Raw genomic sequence first — 17,110 nt, 5'->3', positions numbered from 1 at the left:
CAATCTCAACTGACAATATATGTGCTGACAATTATTGTATTCGCGCTAATGTTGATTGTGGTCCTCTTGAGTTTGCTAGTGTCGATGATTGTGATGTCGTTAAAGCCATTCTTTCAGTAAAGTCTAATGCTATGGGGTTCGATGGTATATGTCCGAAATTTTTAAAAATAATTCTTCCTAAAATCCTTCATCACTTAACCTACTTGGTTAACTCTGTGCTGACGTCCTGTGTATTTCCCAAATGTTGGAAAGTTGCTAAGGTAATCCTAATCCCCAAGCAAAACAAAGAGTATAGACCTATAGCTATTCTGCCTTTCCTTTCCAAGGTCGTCGAACGAATTTTGCACTGCCAGATAAATACTTATGTGCAGGATAATAACCTTCTCACAGATTCCCAGCCTGGGTTCAGGTCAAATCGTAGTGGTAAAACGGCGCTCCTATCGGTGATAGAGGATATTCGAGAACAAGTTGACAGAAATTTTACTGCTTTCCTGACTCTTCTCGACCATTCAAAAGCGTTTGACTCGGTCGACCACACCGTTCTCTGCAAGAAGCTGGACAACCTATTTAATTTCTCCAACTGTGCAACAGCCCTCATCAGATCGTATTTGGCCGACCGAACTCAGGCGGTAAATGTTGGTAGCAGAAAGTCTGACTTCGTCAGTGTTTAAAGAGGAGTCCCACAAGGCTCAATCGTTGGTCCCCTGTTATTTGTTTTGTATATAAACGATTTACCTGGTGTTCTCAAGTATTGTAATATTCACATTTATGCTGACGATGTACAATTGTATATGTGCTGTCCTAGTGATCGTACCAGTTCATGTATTAATAACTTAAATTACGATTTATGTCAAATTGGTACGTGGGCTTCTATGAACGGCTTATGTCTTAACCCTAAGAAGTCGAAATGTATAGTCATTCATAGAAGGTCACTAGATAAAAGTGGAATGGAAAATTTAATTTTAGACAACACTTTTATAGAATACGTTGACACGGCAAAAAATCTAGGTGTAGTTTTTAACAAAACCTTGACATGGAAAGATCACATCTTCCGCACAGTGGGAAAAGTATATGGGATGCTTCGTACACTCTGGCTTACACAATATTTTACTCCGTTACATATTCGTCTACTAATAGCAAAAGCGTACTTAATACCTACGCTGCTTTATGGTTGTGAGGTTTACTCTAATTGTGACTATGTATGTAATAGGAAACTTAATGTTGTTTATAACAACATTGCTAGATACGTCTATGGGTTGAAAAGACTTGACCACGTATCTCATCATGCTTACATGTTGCTAAACATTTCTTTCGATAACCTTATTAAACTTAAAACGCTCACTACGCTACATAAATTAATATATATGAAGGAACCTGACTATTTGTATCGGAGGCTAAATTTTCTCCAGTCGTCTAGATCTGTTCTCCTTACCCACTTCAGACATCGTATGCTAATATCTGATCGCCAGTTCTTCATTACTTCCATACGTCTTTGGAACTCGCTCCCTTCTAGACTTAGGCTTATAAGCAATGCTCTGCTCTTCAGTAAAGAATTAACAAGTTTCTATAATAACCTAGACAATTAAAATACTGATTTCTTCTAACAAATGTACTCTATCATTCGTTTATTTTATTTATTTACTATTTATTAAATATATTATTTATTGTAACCTTTTCTTAGCCATAGTCATTAGCTTTAAGTTTCAAGTTTAAATTGTTCCTATTTTATGCCTTTTACCGACTAGCACTGTAAAATAATTTTTGCCAAATTGTTGTGCTGGGATGAATTGCCTAATAAATACAAATACAAATACAAAATCGGAGAACTGTTGCCAAAATTAAAAAATATTAGGAATATACTCGGCTCTTGTGCATTGCTGCAGCAGTTCATCTGTACTGGACAACAAATCCATGAACGCTTCTTTGGACAGTCTGAAATTTTGAAAGAGTATTGGAAATGTAATATTGTGCCCCTTACACCCCTATTATGAACTCATACGATACACGATAAACGCTTGAAATCTGGTATACCGTATTATGGAATAAATTCTAGCGCGTGAAACCCGATGTTGTTGTTGTAGCGATAAGGTTGCTTCCCGAAGGCTTTGGGGAGTGTTATCGATGTGATGGTCCTTTGCCGGATACAGATCCGGTACGCTCCGGTACCATAGCACCATTAAGGTGCTAGCCCGACCATCTCGGGAACGATTTATGTGGCCACATTAAACCTTCTGGCCATTACCTCCCTCCCTACCCCCAAGTTCCACGAGGAGCTTGGGGTCGCCGAAGCCTCGTCTGTTAGTGAAACAGGATTTGCCGCGGATAGGTGAGGTTGACAATTGGGTTTGGAGAAGCTATATATTGCGCTGGCAACCTGAAAGGTTGCGCTACACAGCCCCTTGTATCTGGTATTTTAGTCGCCTCTTACGACAGGCATACCTACCGCGGGTATATTCTGATGCGCTAACCCGCTGGGGTCGTGAAAACCAATCGTTACCGTTTATCGTTTATCGTGGTATTGCCATACGCTAACTATGGCATCATCTGTTCAGTTTTCTACGCTAGCTATCGTTGATAAATTTTTGCACGATACTCAAGCCTCATTCCCAACACTCTGTTGCAACACCCTGGCAAGAAACCTTAAAGTGGCACAAACCTTCATAATATTTGGGATTGATAACCTGTTTTTACGGGCGCGCAAACTGCCTTCTACTTCTGTTAAGACATACTCTGAAATCTATTTTTTTACTTCTAGTATGTCAAGTACTTACAGTGTAGAGTTCATTCTAAGATTGGAAGCATCTCTCAATTTTCTTCTTTCTATGGCCCTTATGCGTGTTTATATAAAAGGCAACAGAGGTTGAAGACAACATGTTACTATTACAGCTTTTAAAAACTTTTGCCACTTTTACGTACAAGACAATTGAATTTTTAGTATTTGCGTTTTTTTTTTGCTATCTTTTTCGTATAGTTTCACAATAATTTGTAAACAAAACTCTGCTGTCATTCACAATACTACATCTATCGGGGGTGTGGAAATCGCAATATGAAAGCTTATTTTTTACGATACGCTAGCAAGCGTTTATCGTTCATCGTATGAAAATTCATAATAGGGGTGTTAAATTTGGTTGTCATTATTTTCTTCTTTAACTGGAAAATTACCGTTATGCCAGTTTTGGTGTTGATTACATCGCCTGCGCGTTGTGTCAATGTGCTTAAGAACAAGTGAGCAGTTTTTTCTACGTATGAAGCGTATTATTTTAAATTCTATCTTGTTGCAAAAAAGTTTTAACTTTGTTGTGTATTAATTAAAAATGTAGAGTAAGTAAATTTGCTTGTATTATTGTGAAATGTGCCTTTTTTGATGAAATAAATGATATAAATAGTCATAATTCAAAATTGCTATATATCTTGTCCGTAAACAAATAATTACAACAAAATTTCGTCAATTCATTTTATAATGAAGGTCTCCTTCTTTGTAAAACTGGATTTCAGTATACCATTATAGACGTTTTCACATAAACCGTTTTTCTTGTCTCCTGATCATTTATTTACATTTTTCAAGTTGTGACTCTTTTATAGTTAGTGTGCGATATGTTTAACTTTGTTTGTTTGCCTACCGAAATGTCACTTTTTCTTTAAGAAACAATCTCATACGACTCTTAAAGCAGCTTCCCCCAGCGCGTTAGGGGGGGTCAGAATATACCCGCGGTAGGTATGCCTGTCGTAAGAGGCGACTAAAATACCAGATTCAAGGGGCTGTGTAGCGCAACCCTGCAGGTTGCCAGCGCAACATATAGCTTCTCCAAACCCAATTGTCAACCTCACCTATCCGCGGCGAATCCTGTTTCACTAACAGACGAGGCTCTGGCGACCCTAAGCTCCTTATGGAACTTTGGGTTGGGGAGGGAGGTGATGGCCTGAAGGTTTATGTGGCCACATAAATCGTTCCCGAGATGGTCGGGCCAGCACCTTAATGGTGCTGTGGTACCGGAGCGTACCGGATCTGTATCCGGCAAAGGACCATCACATCGATAACACTCCCCAAAGCCTTCGGGGAGCAACCTTATCGCTACAACAACAACTCTTAAAGCTGGGATTTAACGGGTTGTGTAGCGCAATATATAGCTTCTCCAACCCAATTGTCAACCTCACCTTCTAGCGGCGAATCCCGTTTCACTAACAGACGAGGCTCTGGCGACCCCAAGCTCCTCATGGAACTTGGGGTGGGGAGGGAGGGATGGCCTGAAGGTTTAATGTGGCCATGTAAATCGTTTCCGAGATGGTCGGGCCAGCACCTTAATGGTGCTGTGTTACCGGAGCGTATCGGATCTGTATCCGACAAAGGACCATCACATCGATAACACTCCCAAAAGCCTTCGGGGAGTAACCTAATCGCTACAACAACAACAACAACTCTTAAAGCTCGTGTCCATTGTGAACTCATGCAAGAGGCGAACGGTTAAAAAAAAAAATCACAATATTCACAATTAATGATGCCCCCAGCGGGTTGGGGGGTTAGAATATACCCGCGGTTGGTATGCCTGTCGTAAAAGACGACTAAAATTAAAATACTAAATAGATTCAAGGGGTTGGGTAGCGCAACCCTTTCAGGTTACCAGCGCAATATATAGCTTCTCCAAAACCAATTGTCAACCTCATCGATCCGTTGCGAATCCTGTTTCATTAACAGCCGAGGCTCTAACGACCCCGAGCTCCTCATGGATCTAGGGGATAGGAGGGCGGTATGGCCCAGAAGGTCGCATGTGGTCATAACAAATCGTTCCCGAGATGGTCGGGCTTGGTACCGGGACGTACCGGATCTGCATCCGGCAAAGGACCATCAACATCGATAACGCTCCCCAAGGCCTTCGGAGAGTATAATAACAACTTGTTATCGGAGCGTCCCGGATCCATATCCGGCAATGGACCATCACCTCGAAGTCTGGCCGGTCCAACAACAGTTTAGAATCAAAATTAAATCCGTTCAAAACCCCTTTTTACACAATTTTTGTTTCTGTATACCACAAAATTACAACAACCATATGAAAAGCTTCAATTTCTTGTGCAAATATCTCCTTTAACTTCCCTTTTCCTTTCACGATCTTGGGTCCAAAACGCCTCTTTTGACACCCCCTCCAATTTTAGACGTGTATAAGGAGTGTCATGCTGTCGTATATAGAATTACCATTTAGTTCAGCCCAATAGCAACGAATTATAAAGGAAACAACTTTTTTGTTGAGAACTTTTATTTAAAGATTATCAATTTATGTGATTTAAGAACCATATATGGTTCGAGTGCCACTTAACTGATGAATTTTGTATCCGGAGCGGCGAAAATACTCCAAAATTTCAACTGGATTGCTGCGTTTTTTCCACTTGAAAGAGTTTTCCATAAAATGTTTATAATGTATGTTCAATGGTCTTCATTATTTGAAATCGGATCGATTTTAAACACATCATTAAATTATGTCTGTATATTATAGTTATACTGAATGCCCAATCTTAATTGTGGCGGGCAGTAGAGATGATATTAAAACTATTTACTCAACACAAAAAAATCAAAATAATAAAAAAAAAATAAATAAAAAAAATAATGAAACAAATTTTCGGAAGATTTTGAATATTGTAGAAAATTTTTGGAAGTTAGATAGGAATTGATTTGAATCCAAAAAAGGGAACCTCTAGAATGTGCTTTGGCGATAAATCTGTTTTCCTGGTTTTAAATTCTTCTAATTATTTTTTGGATATTAAAAAAATGTATATACCTATGTATGCATTTTCACCAAAGACTAGAACAACCGGATACGATTTCTTGAAGTTAGCTAGAAATACTTGCCATGTGTGTGTGTGTTTAATTTAAGAATGATGCTAAATGAAATTTATTTTCATTTTCCATCCATCATGTATTAAATTTTTAATACATGACTTCGGAAGAATAATAAATTTCAAATGCAATGAGTCCTAATGATATTTTGGTCATACAATACCAATTTGTTTTAGTAACGGCGTCGATCGCGACTTCGTGAACGGCGATCGCTCGATCGATTGCGCCTATGATCCTTTTCCCTTTCTCTATCCCGCCGTTCATTTGTCCGATTCCTCTCTTTTTCTCTTTCTTTCTCTTTTTCCAATTCTCTTTGCTTTAAGCGTTGTTTGTGTTCTTCAAGACGTTTCTGTCGGAATGATTCTTTTTCAGCAATCTTAAAACAAGTAAACAAAACAAACACAATTATGTGACGTTTCAAATAACTTTTATAGTTATTATAAGGAAGCGGGTGATAGATATATAGGGATGTAGTATCAGTTCTACAGGCACTAATATAAAAAAATCTACAAAAGGTAATCTATGCGGTCCATACGTTCCATCCCATGGAATTAAATTATTAACTGACAAATTTTCACTTTTCTCTGTTATTTCGTGATTCCATCTTTACATCCTAGAGGTGGTGCTTACTCTATGGAAAAAAATTCGGCATATCTAATATTTGTTCACAATTACTAAGGGGCTGTGTAGCGCAATCCTTTCAGGTTGCCAGCGCAATATATAACTTCTCCAATCCCAATCGTCAACCTCACCTATTCGCGGCGAATCCTGTTTCACTAACAGACGAGGCTCTGGCGACCCCAAGCTCCTCATGGAACTTGGGGGTGGGGAGAGAGGGATGGCCTGAAGGTTGAATGTGGCCATATAAATCGTTCCCTAGATGGCCGGGCTAGCACCTTAATGGTGCTGTGTTACCGGAGCGTACCGGATCTGTATTCGGCAAAGGACCATCACATTGATAAACTTCCCAAAGCCTTCGGGGAGAAACCTTATCGCTACAACAACAACACAAGTAGGAATAAGTATATATGCGCTTTATATAAAAATACTCACTTGTTCGGGAGTTAATGGTAACCAATAAATACATGGTGAACTCTTTGTTTTGCGAAACAAATCATCAAGTAGTCGTGTTGGTGGATCATTTTCCTTCTTCTTTACTTTCCGCACTGTAATTTAGAATAAGTTAAATATAAAGAATTGCCTCCTTACGAATTTACAATTATTACCCGGTGAACGGCTATTACTTCTTGCATCTCCTCTTCCCTTTGATCGTGGTCTTCTCTCCTTACCATTCCGATCATGTTCCCGATTACCAAAGAAAATTTCCCTCTCTCTGCTACGTCGCTTCAGTATTTCCCTACTCTTTTCACGTTCTAAAGTCTCTTTTTTTCCAACATCCCATTCTCGTACTGGCCTTATTGTCTGAAATATATTAGATACAGCTAATAACCCAAAATTCTTCTTGGTCTGGCAACGAATTCAAGGTTTTTTAAAAGAAAAAATTTTAAGTTAAAATAAAATCAAAATGAGAGATGATAGATAGTCGAAAAAGTGCCTCCATAGTTTTATTTATATATGTATAAATATTGACGGCAACACCACTAGGGAGTGTTTTAGGGGTTATCAACTGAAACATATACGATACATATTACCTTTTAGTTGGGTGTATAAATTAAGTGGAACTTCTTCGACTACCTAATTTTTGTATATAAAAATATACAAAAATGTTGAGCAGCGTTCTTTCAATGTGGCTTTTTCCACAATGCGGCTGTGACATTTGAACTTAAGGTTTAACTCTTTAACCGATTCTTTAACATTGAGCTGCTGTGAAAAAAAAGACGAAAAACCTATCGAAAAACTGAGTCGAAACATGTATATCAAAACTGTCGTGTTCACAAATGAAATTTTTCAAAAATTTGCTGCATTATACAGTAGCCGACCAAAAAACATAAATAATGGGGCATTTTAGGCCAAGTTTCTTATCCTCTTTAATTTTTCCTAGGAGTTGCCTACATGTTTTATGTCGATTCCGAACGGCAGTCTCAGCGCAGATAAATTTTCACTGAGAAGCTTTTCATGGCAAAAATACACTCGAAGTGTTTGCCAATCCGAGGCGAAACTGAATTCGCATTGTCAAAACCCAAAATCAAATGTGGCCCAAATGATATCAATGATTTTTTTCAAATTCAACGTTTTCACCATTTCTTGTTAAATTAGAATTTAACTGGAGTATAGATAGCTTAATTTGACATTCTCGCTTTCACCAACAAAGAGGGATTAATCCAAAAAAGTTACATATATTTCTGAATATTTTGTAGAACAAATCTAAAAACGCTTTTACTTACTGATTTGGGAGTTAACAGTTTAAACGGTTTTGGGCGTTCCTTCTTCTTGGCTCTAGTTGGTGACACCAAGGGAGCTTAGATTGTTTTCTAGTGACAGGTATGAAGGTTTCAGGGGTAAACAAAATCAATCCCGCGGCAGTCGAGCTACACTTCCCCAATCCTTCGAAAAAGTTTTTGCGGTTACAACAAAATAATAAAATTTTTATGTGTCCTACTTTCTTGGTAAAAAAAAGGGTTAATATAAAATTGCTGCGAAATTGCGAGACGTATACATGTTTTTAACGACAAAGGTTTTCCCATATCTTAAGACATGGGAGAGTTGATTTTGAGTTCACAGCAATACCCCCAGCGGGTTAGGGGGCTTTGAATATACCCGCGGTAGGTATGCCTGTCGTAAGAGGCGACTAAAATACCAGATTCAAAGGGCTGTGTGGCGCAACCTTTTAGGTTGCCAGCGCAATATAAAGCTTCTCCAAACCCAATTGTCAACCTCACCTATCCGCGGCGAATCCTGTTTCACTAACAGACGAGGCTCTGGCGACCCCAAGCTCCTCATGGAACTTGGGGGTAGGGAGGGAGGGAATGGCCTGAAGGTTTAATGTGGCCACATAAATCGTTCCCGAGATGGTCGGGCTAGCCCCTTAATGGTGATATGGTACCGGAGCGTACCGGATTTGTATCCGGCAAAGGACCATCACATCGATAACACTCCCCAAAGCCTTCGGGGAGCAACCTTATCGCTACAACAACAACAGCTTGTATTAGGTTGAACCCCAAAAGTTCGCGCACTTCCGATTTTTTTCATATTGGCGACGCCGCGCTAAAAGCTTCTGACTCCACTTTTCCTTAGAACGATTTCTACACATGGTTATATAAGAAAAGGATGGGTTTCGTCCAAAACTTTAAAAATAAAACCTGCTAACTTCAAAAAAATTATGAAAAGTTGCTTACTCCATACATTTTGAAATTTTAATGCGTTTATTTAAATGAGCTTTTAAGTTCTACTGTAAAATTTGTTGCAAGGAGTTAGCAGCTTTTACCGCCGCATATGACATTGTTATTGTGCTAATATAGAGTTTTTCAATAAAATATTTTGCGTTTTTTTACAAATACTGAAATTACAGAGCGATTAATATGCTGCTCAACATTAGTTATGTGTTATGCTCATTATTAAACTTACCCTTTTCTCATCCAAACCATTCCTATCCCTGTTCCAGCCCATACCGATAAGTACATTATCTCGATGGCTTTCTTGGCCGAAATTATTGGATTGTTCCTCTTTGGTAGACTGAATAGCACGATCCATGTCACTTTTTCGGGCAAAATTTACAATTAAGCACTTCGGATTGGAAACTGGCCAGCGTACTCCGTGTAATGCATGACGTGTTTCAACGGCTTCACTAAAAAGATAACAAATAGGCATTCAATTAAGTAATTAAGAGAGCACACATTTATAATTCTACATACTCTTCAGTTTCATATTGAACATAACACTTTGACTTGATACGGTCAATCCAAAAGCCATCTTCAACCATTTTCCCAGTACGTGCCAATAAACCTTTTAATTGCATTACCGTAAATGGTCGCACTAGGTTTGTTATATACAGTATATTACTAGCCTTTTTATGTGGGCTCGGCGACCGTTTTTCGACTTTTATATTAACTTTTTTCACATTTCTAGGTGCGGAATATAATTGATTTTGATTACGAGTCATTTTTTCGCTAAGTGTAATTATTTTTTTCTCAGTGGTTATAAGCGTAGGTCTTGGCATTTCTCTTTCTGGTGATGGAGTTTGTTCGCCTTCTTCCCTTTCAGATGTCACTTCTGCAACATCGGAAGTTTTTCTATTTTCCGGTGTCACTGTTTCAGTGGTTATAACAAGCAATGGACTCCGATTTTCTACCGTCCTTTTAGTAATCCATTTTCGTTTATTTACATTTTCATCTATTTTTTCTTGAGTGCTGATTTCTTCAACACATTTGGGTGATGGCGCATCTGGCTTGTCGTCAACTACTGTGGTATTTGTTTTATCATCCACTTCCATTTCAACTTTATCGCTACCTTCTTCAGTGGTAACTACTTCTTTCTCTTCACTTTTATTTTCCGCTTCTTCAGAATTGTTAACTGGCGTTTCATCTTTACTTGGTGCATCTTGTGACTGCATTTTTTCTTCATCATTGTCTTCCGCTTGTATTTCTAGCACATCTAATGGCTTAATAATATCAACATTCATTTTCGGACTTGATGAACACGATGCTGTTGCCGCAAAATCTGTTTCAGATTTTGGAGCATCTTCTTGTTCAGTATTTTTTTCGTTATCAGTACTTTCAATTTCATTTTTGCTTTCTTCATCGGCGTCTTTAAAAGAATTATTTTCCTCCGGGATAACATCTATTGTAGGTTCACATGTAGTGGCCGAAACTTTACGACTGGCGGGACTATTGCGTTCACTTACCGGTGTACGATTACGTGAGCGTGACCTACGAGTCTCAACGGTAGACTCCTGATTACTACATCCTTTAACACATTCTGGATTGGAGTTACTCTTTTCTGCATCATCTGGCTGGGGAGACATTTCGGCATGAACACCTTTTTCACTTGCAGTTTCAGAAGTTTTGCGAGATCGTCTACTTGTGCGACGTGTTGCCGCCGGAGCAGGAGATGAAACATCAGTCGACTTCTTTCTCTCGCTTCGTCGCCGCATCATATTAATATACTACTTAATAGTTTTTTAAGTATGCACGTTATATTTTTTGTTTATTGTTCGGTATTTATTTGACAAAACTTTTTTCGTGAAGCATGTATGTACGTCTTTGAAAATTCGATACAACAAAACATCACTTTGTTAAATGTGAAAGGGAGCCATCTTATTTTCGGAAGTATGTTCAGTGCTTTGAAAGTTTCATGCTGCCGGATCTTCATGTAAAGATGAAGATGTGAGTAAAACATTGCATTGGGCGTTTTCAGCGAACATAAAGGCCATTGTAAACTTTACCAAGTAGCGCAACTAACAGCTGATCGCTCAAAATTTGCACACACACACAAACATCACTAATGGCCGTATTACGGAAATCTTAGGGAAATTGAAGTTAAATTTTTAAACAGACATAAAATGTTATAATTTTGGAGTATATAGTATCTAGGACACCTTAAATGCAGAAAACGTTTGCTTATACTCAAGTATTTAATTATTTTTTCTAAATTTATCTTTAATATTGTTGCAATGATTGATCCAATGCAACTCTGGTCTTCCTACTGTTCTTCATTCCACTCCATTCGAGTGCCTATTTTCACGGCCTGCGAGTGCTTTCCACTCTATTCGCAACATATCCTCGAATTAAGCTGCCAAACTATATAGTAAACAATGATAAAGGCCTCCTGCGATTTAAAACGAGATTGACTGAATTTTGTGTGTGTTAGTGCAGTCGGGTAGCTTCGTGACACACATTGTTTACTATATAGTTTGGCAGCTTTATTCGAGGTTATGTTGCGAATAGAGTGGAAGGCACTCGCAGGCCGTGAAAATAGGCACTCGAATAGAGTGGAATGAAGAACAGTAGGAAGACCAGAGTTGCATTGGATCAATCATTGCATCAATATGAAAGATAAATTTAGAAAAAATAATTAAATACTTGAGTATAAGCTAACATTTTCTGTCAATTACTGCAATTAAGGTGTCCTAGATGCTATATATTCCAAAATTATAACATTTTATGTCTGTTTAAAAATTTAACTCAAATTTCCCTAAGATTTCCGTAATATGGCCATTAGTGATGTTTCTGTGTGTGTGCAAATTTTGAGCGATCAGCTGTTAGTTGCGCTACTTGGTAAAGTTTACAATAGTGACACACGTATTTGTTGTCGGCTACACGTTGATGAAAATCAAAAATTTGACGCTTGCTTATTTGATAGTCGCGGGGTGTGATTGACAAAACAGCAGTGTTGTATTTAGTTTGTGTCGACATTCAAAATGAACAAGTGCGCAGAAGAACAGCAATTCATATTAAAATTTATTGAAAATTATCAATGTTTACCAGGGCCTGTATTACGTGTTACGATCCGTGATCGAAACTCATTTTTTAAATCACAATAGCTCTTGAAAGGTGGATCGGATTAATGGCATATTTGAACTAGCGACAAATAGTACTCGTTAGATGCATTCTATATTATAATTTTTAAAAAAAGTTTGATAGGTGCATATTTATTGCTTGAGTGAAAATGGTTTTCAGTCACTGATCGTAACATGTAATACGGGCCCAGCTTTATGGAATGTGAAGCTTTTATTATTATTTAATAAAATTTTTATTAATTTTTTTATTATTTAATAAAACTGCTGTAGTTGCAAGTAAAACAAATCATGATGACGACATAATCACGTCCGAACGCTACGGGTTCTCAATGCAATTGTTGATTGATGGATTTTTATTTGATAGTCGCGGGGTAAGCGTCAAATACCCGACAAGCACACATACAAAAATTCAGTCAATCGCGTTGTAGATCGCAGGAGGTCTTAAGTGTTGATCAATCGTGGAGTGATCATTTTCTGAAGTCGGCGTTGAGTCTATTTATTCTCAACCATTGGAGGTAATTCTATACGCCAGCATAAAGGGCAAATTAATGGTGACTTATAACCATAAAGCCATAACCAGATAAAACAGCTGATCACACCTACCTTATGGAAATCAATGTAATTGAGTTAGCGTTATGGCATGGCACCATTAATCGATTACATTGATTTCAATAAGGTAGGTTCGACCAGCTGTTTTATCTGGTTATGGCTTTATGGTTATAAGTCACCATTATTCGCCCTTAATGGTGACTTATAACTATAAAGCCATAACCAGGGGCCCTATTCAGTAACTGTGAGTGTTAAAATGTACACTTTTTCTTCATATAATTTGTATGAAAGAAAAATGTACATTTCAAAACTCATAGTTACTGAATAGGGCCTCAGATAAAACAGCTGATCGAACCTACCTTATGGAAATCAATGTAATCGATTAATGGTGCCATACCATAACGCTAACGCCATAACCATACCATAACCAACCAATTGGTTTTTGGATTTTCACCATATCCATAACCTACAAATATTTGAGTTGATAAATTTATTAACTTTTGTATATTTTATTTATTGGTTTGGATACGTTTTGACTAAGAGACTTATTTTTTGAGGAATATGTTTGTAATTTTTTGCGTTTTCTTCATTTTTATGAAATTTTCATGATTTTTAGGTTAAGGCACCATTAATCGATCACATTGTAGATGGATATGGGTATGGTTATGACTATGGCGTTAGCGTTAAGGAAGTTTAATTAGCCCTTAAAAATTCTAGACACGGCTGCCCTATGCGGATGACAAAAGCTCGATATACTCTAGTATCGTTCCAAGCAAGTGATATAAATTGTCGATAAATCATACCGGCAAGCAATATGGAATCACCATTAATAATAAACATACTGGGCGGTTTATATAAATTGTTTGGTAGATAACAGTTTTAAATTTATTTTCTATGGGCGGCTATAATTTAACTAAAATTACTTACGATTGATGAATGTTCTACATATATTCATTCATAAATTCAATGAGTTATTTTTTGTTTAGCCAAGTGCTCTTAAAAGAAAGGCGTTGGATATGAGCAGCTTTTTAAGTAGAAAACTATCATTTATGATTAAAGGCAATTTATCCAAAAACTTTATCACACCGCCAAGTATTGATACCAGCATAGATCCGAAAGTTATGCTTGATTTCAAAAAACATGCGAGAAATCATCGTTTATTCCTAAAAGACGGACCCACATGTTTACTTGTGCAATGTCAACTTTGTGCCATACCCGATGCTGAGGCGTATGTAAATAAACGAACAGGTAATTTAGTATAAAACGATTTAGAAATCAAATTAACTTGAATTTGTATTAAAGGCCTATTCCTGTGTCCAAATTGTGATTTGAAGAAAAATGTTGTGGATATCTTACCATTTTATGAAAAGAAGTATAGGGGCGATGCTAAGTTCCAAGATGTAAATTATAAAACTAAATACAAGGACTTACAACCTATTTCACAAGCTGTTTTGGATAATCTTGGAATAAAAGGTCTAAAAACTACAGACTTGGAACATTTTAATACTCAGCATGATCCTAATCTAAATATCCTACAATTTCCTATGCGAAACGCGGCAAATAAAATTGTGGGTGAGAGGGTTCTTAATTTGTCTGATAAATCAGAGGAAACAATAGACAATTATAATCACTCCGGATTACTCCTATGGAATAGTACACCAAAAAACACGCGAGTGGTATTAGTTTCAAACCTTTTGGACTTCATCGTTTTAGCGATGCATCGATTGAGTAACAGTAGGTAATCATAAATTTACTTAACATAATTGGCGTTTAACTGCAACCCATAAAGGAAAGACTCTGATAAATTCGTCTGGGCAGTTAAGAGCCAATTAGAGAAACGAAGAAAATAATATACAAACTTCTAAAAATCATCTATTTCGAATTTTTTTAGTTGCGATTGCTTGCTTGCCGAATGGCTTGAAATCTTTACCACAAGAATGTTTACCTTGTCTTGAAAAATTTAAAGAAGTTATATTTTGGTTCGAGTTTGATACAGCAAATTGGGATGCAGCCAAAAACTTTTCAAAAAAATTAGATGAAAATCGTTGTTTTATTATACGACCAACAGACACTGAACGTGCTCCATACAATGCACATAAAAAACGTTACAATTTGCAGCATATTTTGAATAAAGCAACGCCAATATGTCATAAGTCCATAACAACATTTAGTGCACTGAAGAATGATATTCTCAGTGAACTGCAAAACATCGAAAAGGTGAACGGTGTAAAATGGAAACGATACCCTGCCTTGAATAAAATTCTAAAAGGTCATCGTAAGGGTGAATTAACAATACTTACTGGCCCTACTGGTAGTGGCAAGACAACATTTATGAGCGAATACTCCTTGGATTTAGCATTACAGGGAGTTTCTACATTATGGGGATCTTTTGAGATTCGTAACTGTCGCTTGGCGGCTACATTGCTACGGCAATATGTTGGGTACTCTTTAGAGGATAAGCTCAATGAATTTGAATATTGGACCAGCGCTTTCGAGAGATATCCATTGTATTTTATGACATTTCATGGCCAACAGCCACTTAAATTAGTTATGGAAGCTGTGGAGCATGCACAATATATACATGATATCAGTCATGTTATAATTGATAATCTTCAATTTATGATGGGCACGTCACTTGCACACAAAACTGATAAGTTCTGGGAGCAAGATTCAATTATATCTGCTTTCCGTTCATTTGCTACTAAAAGCAATGTACATGTTACATTAGTAATGCATCCGCGCAAAGAGCGCGTTGAAGAAGATCTAACGACAAGTTCTATTTTTGGTACAGCTAAAGCTACACAGGAAGCCGATAACGTACTCATTATTCAGGATAAACGGCTAACATCATTGCGTGGAAAAAAATACTTGCAAATAGTTAAAAATCGTTATAGTGGAGATTTGGGAATTATGCCGCTTGAGTTTGATAAAGAATCCTTAAGTTACTCTACAATAAACAGAAAAGAAAAGAAAAAAACAAATAGCTAGTTTTAGGCAAATGTCAGACTAATTTTAATGTTGTTAATACTAGTTTTAAGCCATAATGTACTCCGGTATGTACATACAACTTTGTTGAAATAATAAATTTAGGTTAAGAACTACTTTATGCTGAACTTTGCTTGTAGTTTTTAGTGTCGAGTAGCTTCTTCCCACACATTGCGCATATTGCCTTCTTGTAAGCACACGCTTGGCAATAGTGCGATCCAATCTGATGTACTTTTTGCCGGCATATCCTAGTAACGTTAATGGTTCGATGAAATTTGGCTTATATAGTCAAAGTGTGAGCACACTTACCTGCAGGGTGCCAAACTTTTTGAAATTGGGTTTTGTCTATCTCTGGCAGTAGATAAAGCTTTATTTTCATTAATTTTTCGGCTTCCTGATCCTGTTTTCCAAGGATCAGGAGTTGCAATTTTTGACAGTTTTGCTTCACAACGATCACAAACCATTACGTTCCGCTTGTTTATTTTAATTAGGAATGAGCTGCACAGTTTAATCTATCGATACTTTATTGACAAACGTAATGGCCGGTAATGCGGCAGTTACGAACGTACGTACCAAAAACGTGTCAGCTGACACGACCTATCTTATGAGTGTGCAATGTAAACGAAAACTCACCGACGTGCAACGCCCGTACGTACGTAGCCCGGAACGTAGAAATCAAAACAATTTTGATTTTTTCCGTAAGAACGTGTCAGCTGATCGCTCTCTCACAAAACAGAGTTGCCTAGTAAACTTTTGTGTGCTATGTTTGGACCAATTGCAGTTATTAGACAAAAAGGCCTAATGATTGTTTAAAATTTTGTTGAAATATTCTAAAATTAATATATAAAATTGGAGGTTACAAATAAATGAAATGTTATTCAGTATTTGTTTCTGCCATTTGCACCATGAAAAATTGCAATTCCAAAAGTTTATGTTTGCATAAGCATGCATGCAAACTGGTCAATGGCAACAGTGCTTTGCTGTAAACAATACACACACAAATATGTTATGTACATGTACACAGACGCACACATTGATTCCTACGGGCTTGAGGGTTCGGTCAAACGTGTTTCGTACGACAAACGTCCGTAGATACGGCACACGTCGGTGGGTAGCTGCCGCATAATGCGCAGTTACTCACGAACGTACGTACCAAAAACGTGTCAGCTGAAACGACCTATCTTATGAGTGTACAATGTTAACGAAAACTCAACGACGTGCAACGCCCGTATGTACGTAGCCCGGAACGTAGAAATCAAAAAAAAATTTGATTTTTTTCGTAAGAACGTGTCAGCTGATCGTTGTCTCACTAGACAGAGTTGCCTAGTAAACTT

At 37.5% G+C, this 17,110-nt stretch overlaps 3 protein-coding genes across 8 annotated transcripts; 1 reads left to right on the top strand and 2 right to left on the bottom strand.

Moving 5' to 3' along the window:
* Positions 1-3,219: 3,219 nt before the first annotated feature.
* On the top strand, positions 3,220-15,886 carry mtDNA-helicase (mitochondrial DNA helicase). Of its 5 annotated transcripts, none has more exons than XM_067769313.1 (4): positions 3,220-3,321; positions 13,778-14,039; positions 14,094-14,525; positions 14,683-15,886. In XM_067769313.1, the coding sequence occupies exons 2-4, from the start codon at positions 13,808-13,810 to the stop codon at positions 15,777-15,779; spliced, it is 1,761 nt and encodes a 586-aa protein (XP_067625414.1). In that variant the 5' UTR covers positions 3,220-3,321; positions 13,778-13,807; the 3' UTR covers positions 15,780-15,886. The 5 variants fall into 5 exon arrangements, with proteins under 5 accessions (XP_067625414.1, XP_067625418.1, XP_067625417.1 ...); XM_067769317.1 differs by having other exon boundaries at positions 3,233-3,321; positions 13,851-14,039; XM_067769316.1 differs by lacking the exon at positions 3,220-3,321 and adding an exon at positions 12,515-12,757 and having other exon boundaries at positions 13,851-14,039.
* Acn (Acinus) lies at positions 5,232-11,033 on the bottom strand. Of its 2 annotated transcripts, none has more exons than XM_067764223.1 (5): positions 9,640-11,033; positions 9,353-9,572; positions 7,054-7,294; positions 6,881-6,993; positions 5,232-6,203 (listed from the first exon to the last, which is right to left on the bottom strand). In XM_067764223.1, the coding sequence occupies exons 1-5, from the start codon at positions 10,878-10,880 to the stop codon at positions 6,000-6,002; spliced, it is 2,019 nt and encodes a 672-aa protein (XP_067620324.1). In that variant the 5' UTR covers positions 10,881-11,033; the 3' UTR covers positions 5,232-5,999. The 2 variants fall into 2 exon arrangements, with proteins under 2 accessions (XP_067620324.1, XP_067620325.1); XM_067764224.1 differs by having other exon boundaries at positions 7,054-7,249.
* Positions 15,777-16,280, bottom strand: LOC137241954 (cysteine-rich PDZ-binding protein). Its single transcript, XM_067769318.1, has 2 exons — positions 16,086-16,280; positions 15,777-16,024 (listed from the first exon to the last, which is right to left on the bottom strand). The coding sequence occupies exons 1-2, from the start codon at positions 16,238-16,240 to the stop codon at positions 15,895-15,897; spliced, it is 285 nt and encodes a 94-aa protein (XP_067625419.1). The 5' UTR covers positions 16,241-16,280; the 3' UTR covers positions 15,777-15,894.
* Between the last annotated feature and the right edge of the window lie 830 nt (positions 16,281-17,110).

This window comes from Eurosta solidaginis, chromosome 2 (assembly GCF_040869045.1).
Source record: "Eurosta solidaginis isolate ZX-2024a chromosome 2, ASM4086904v1, whole genome shotgun sequence".
In the NCBI taxonomy this organism is placed as follows: domain Eukaryota; kingdom Metazoa; phylum Arthropoda; class Insecta; order Diptera; family Tephritidae; genus Eurosta; species Eurosta solidaginis.
Note: the sequence above shows the minus strand (reverse complement) of the source record. Positions and strands in the feature narration are given on the sequence as shown.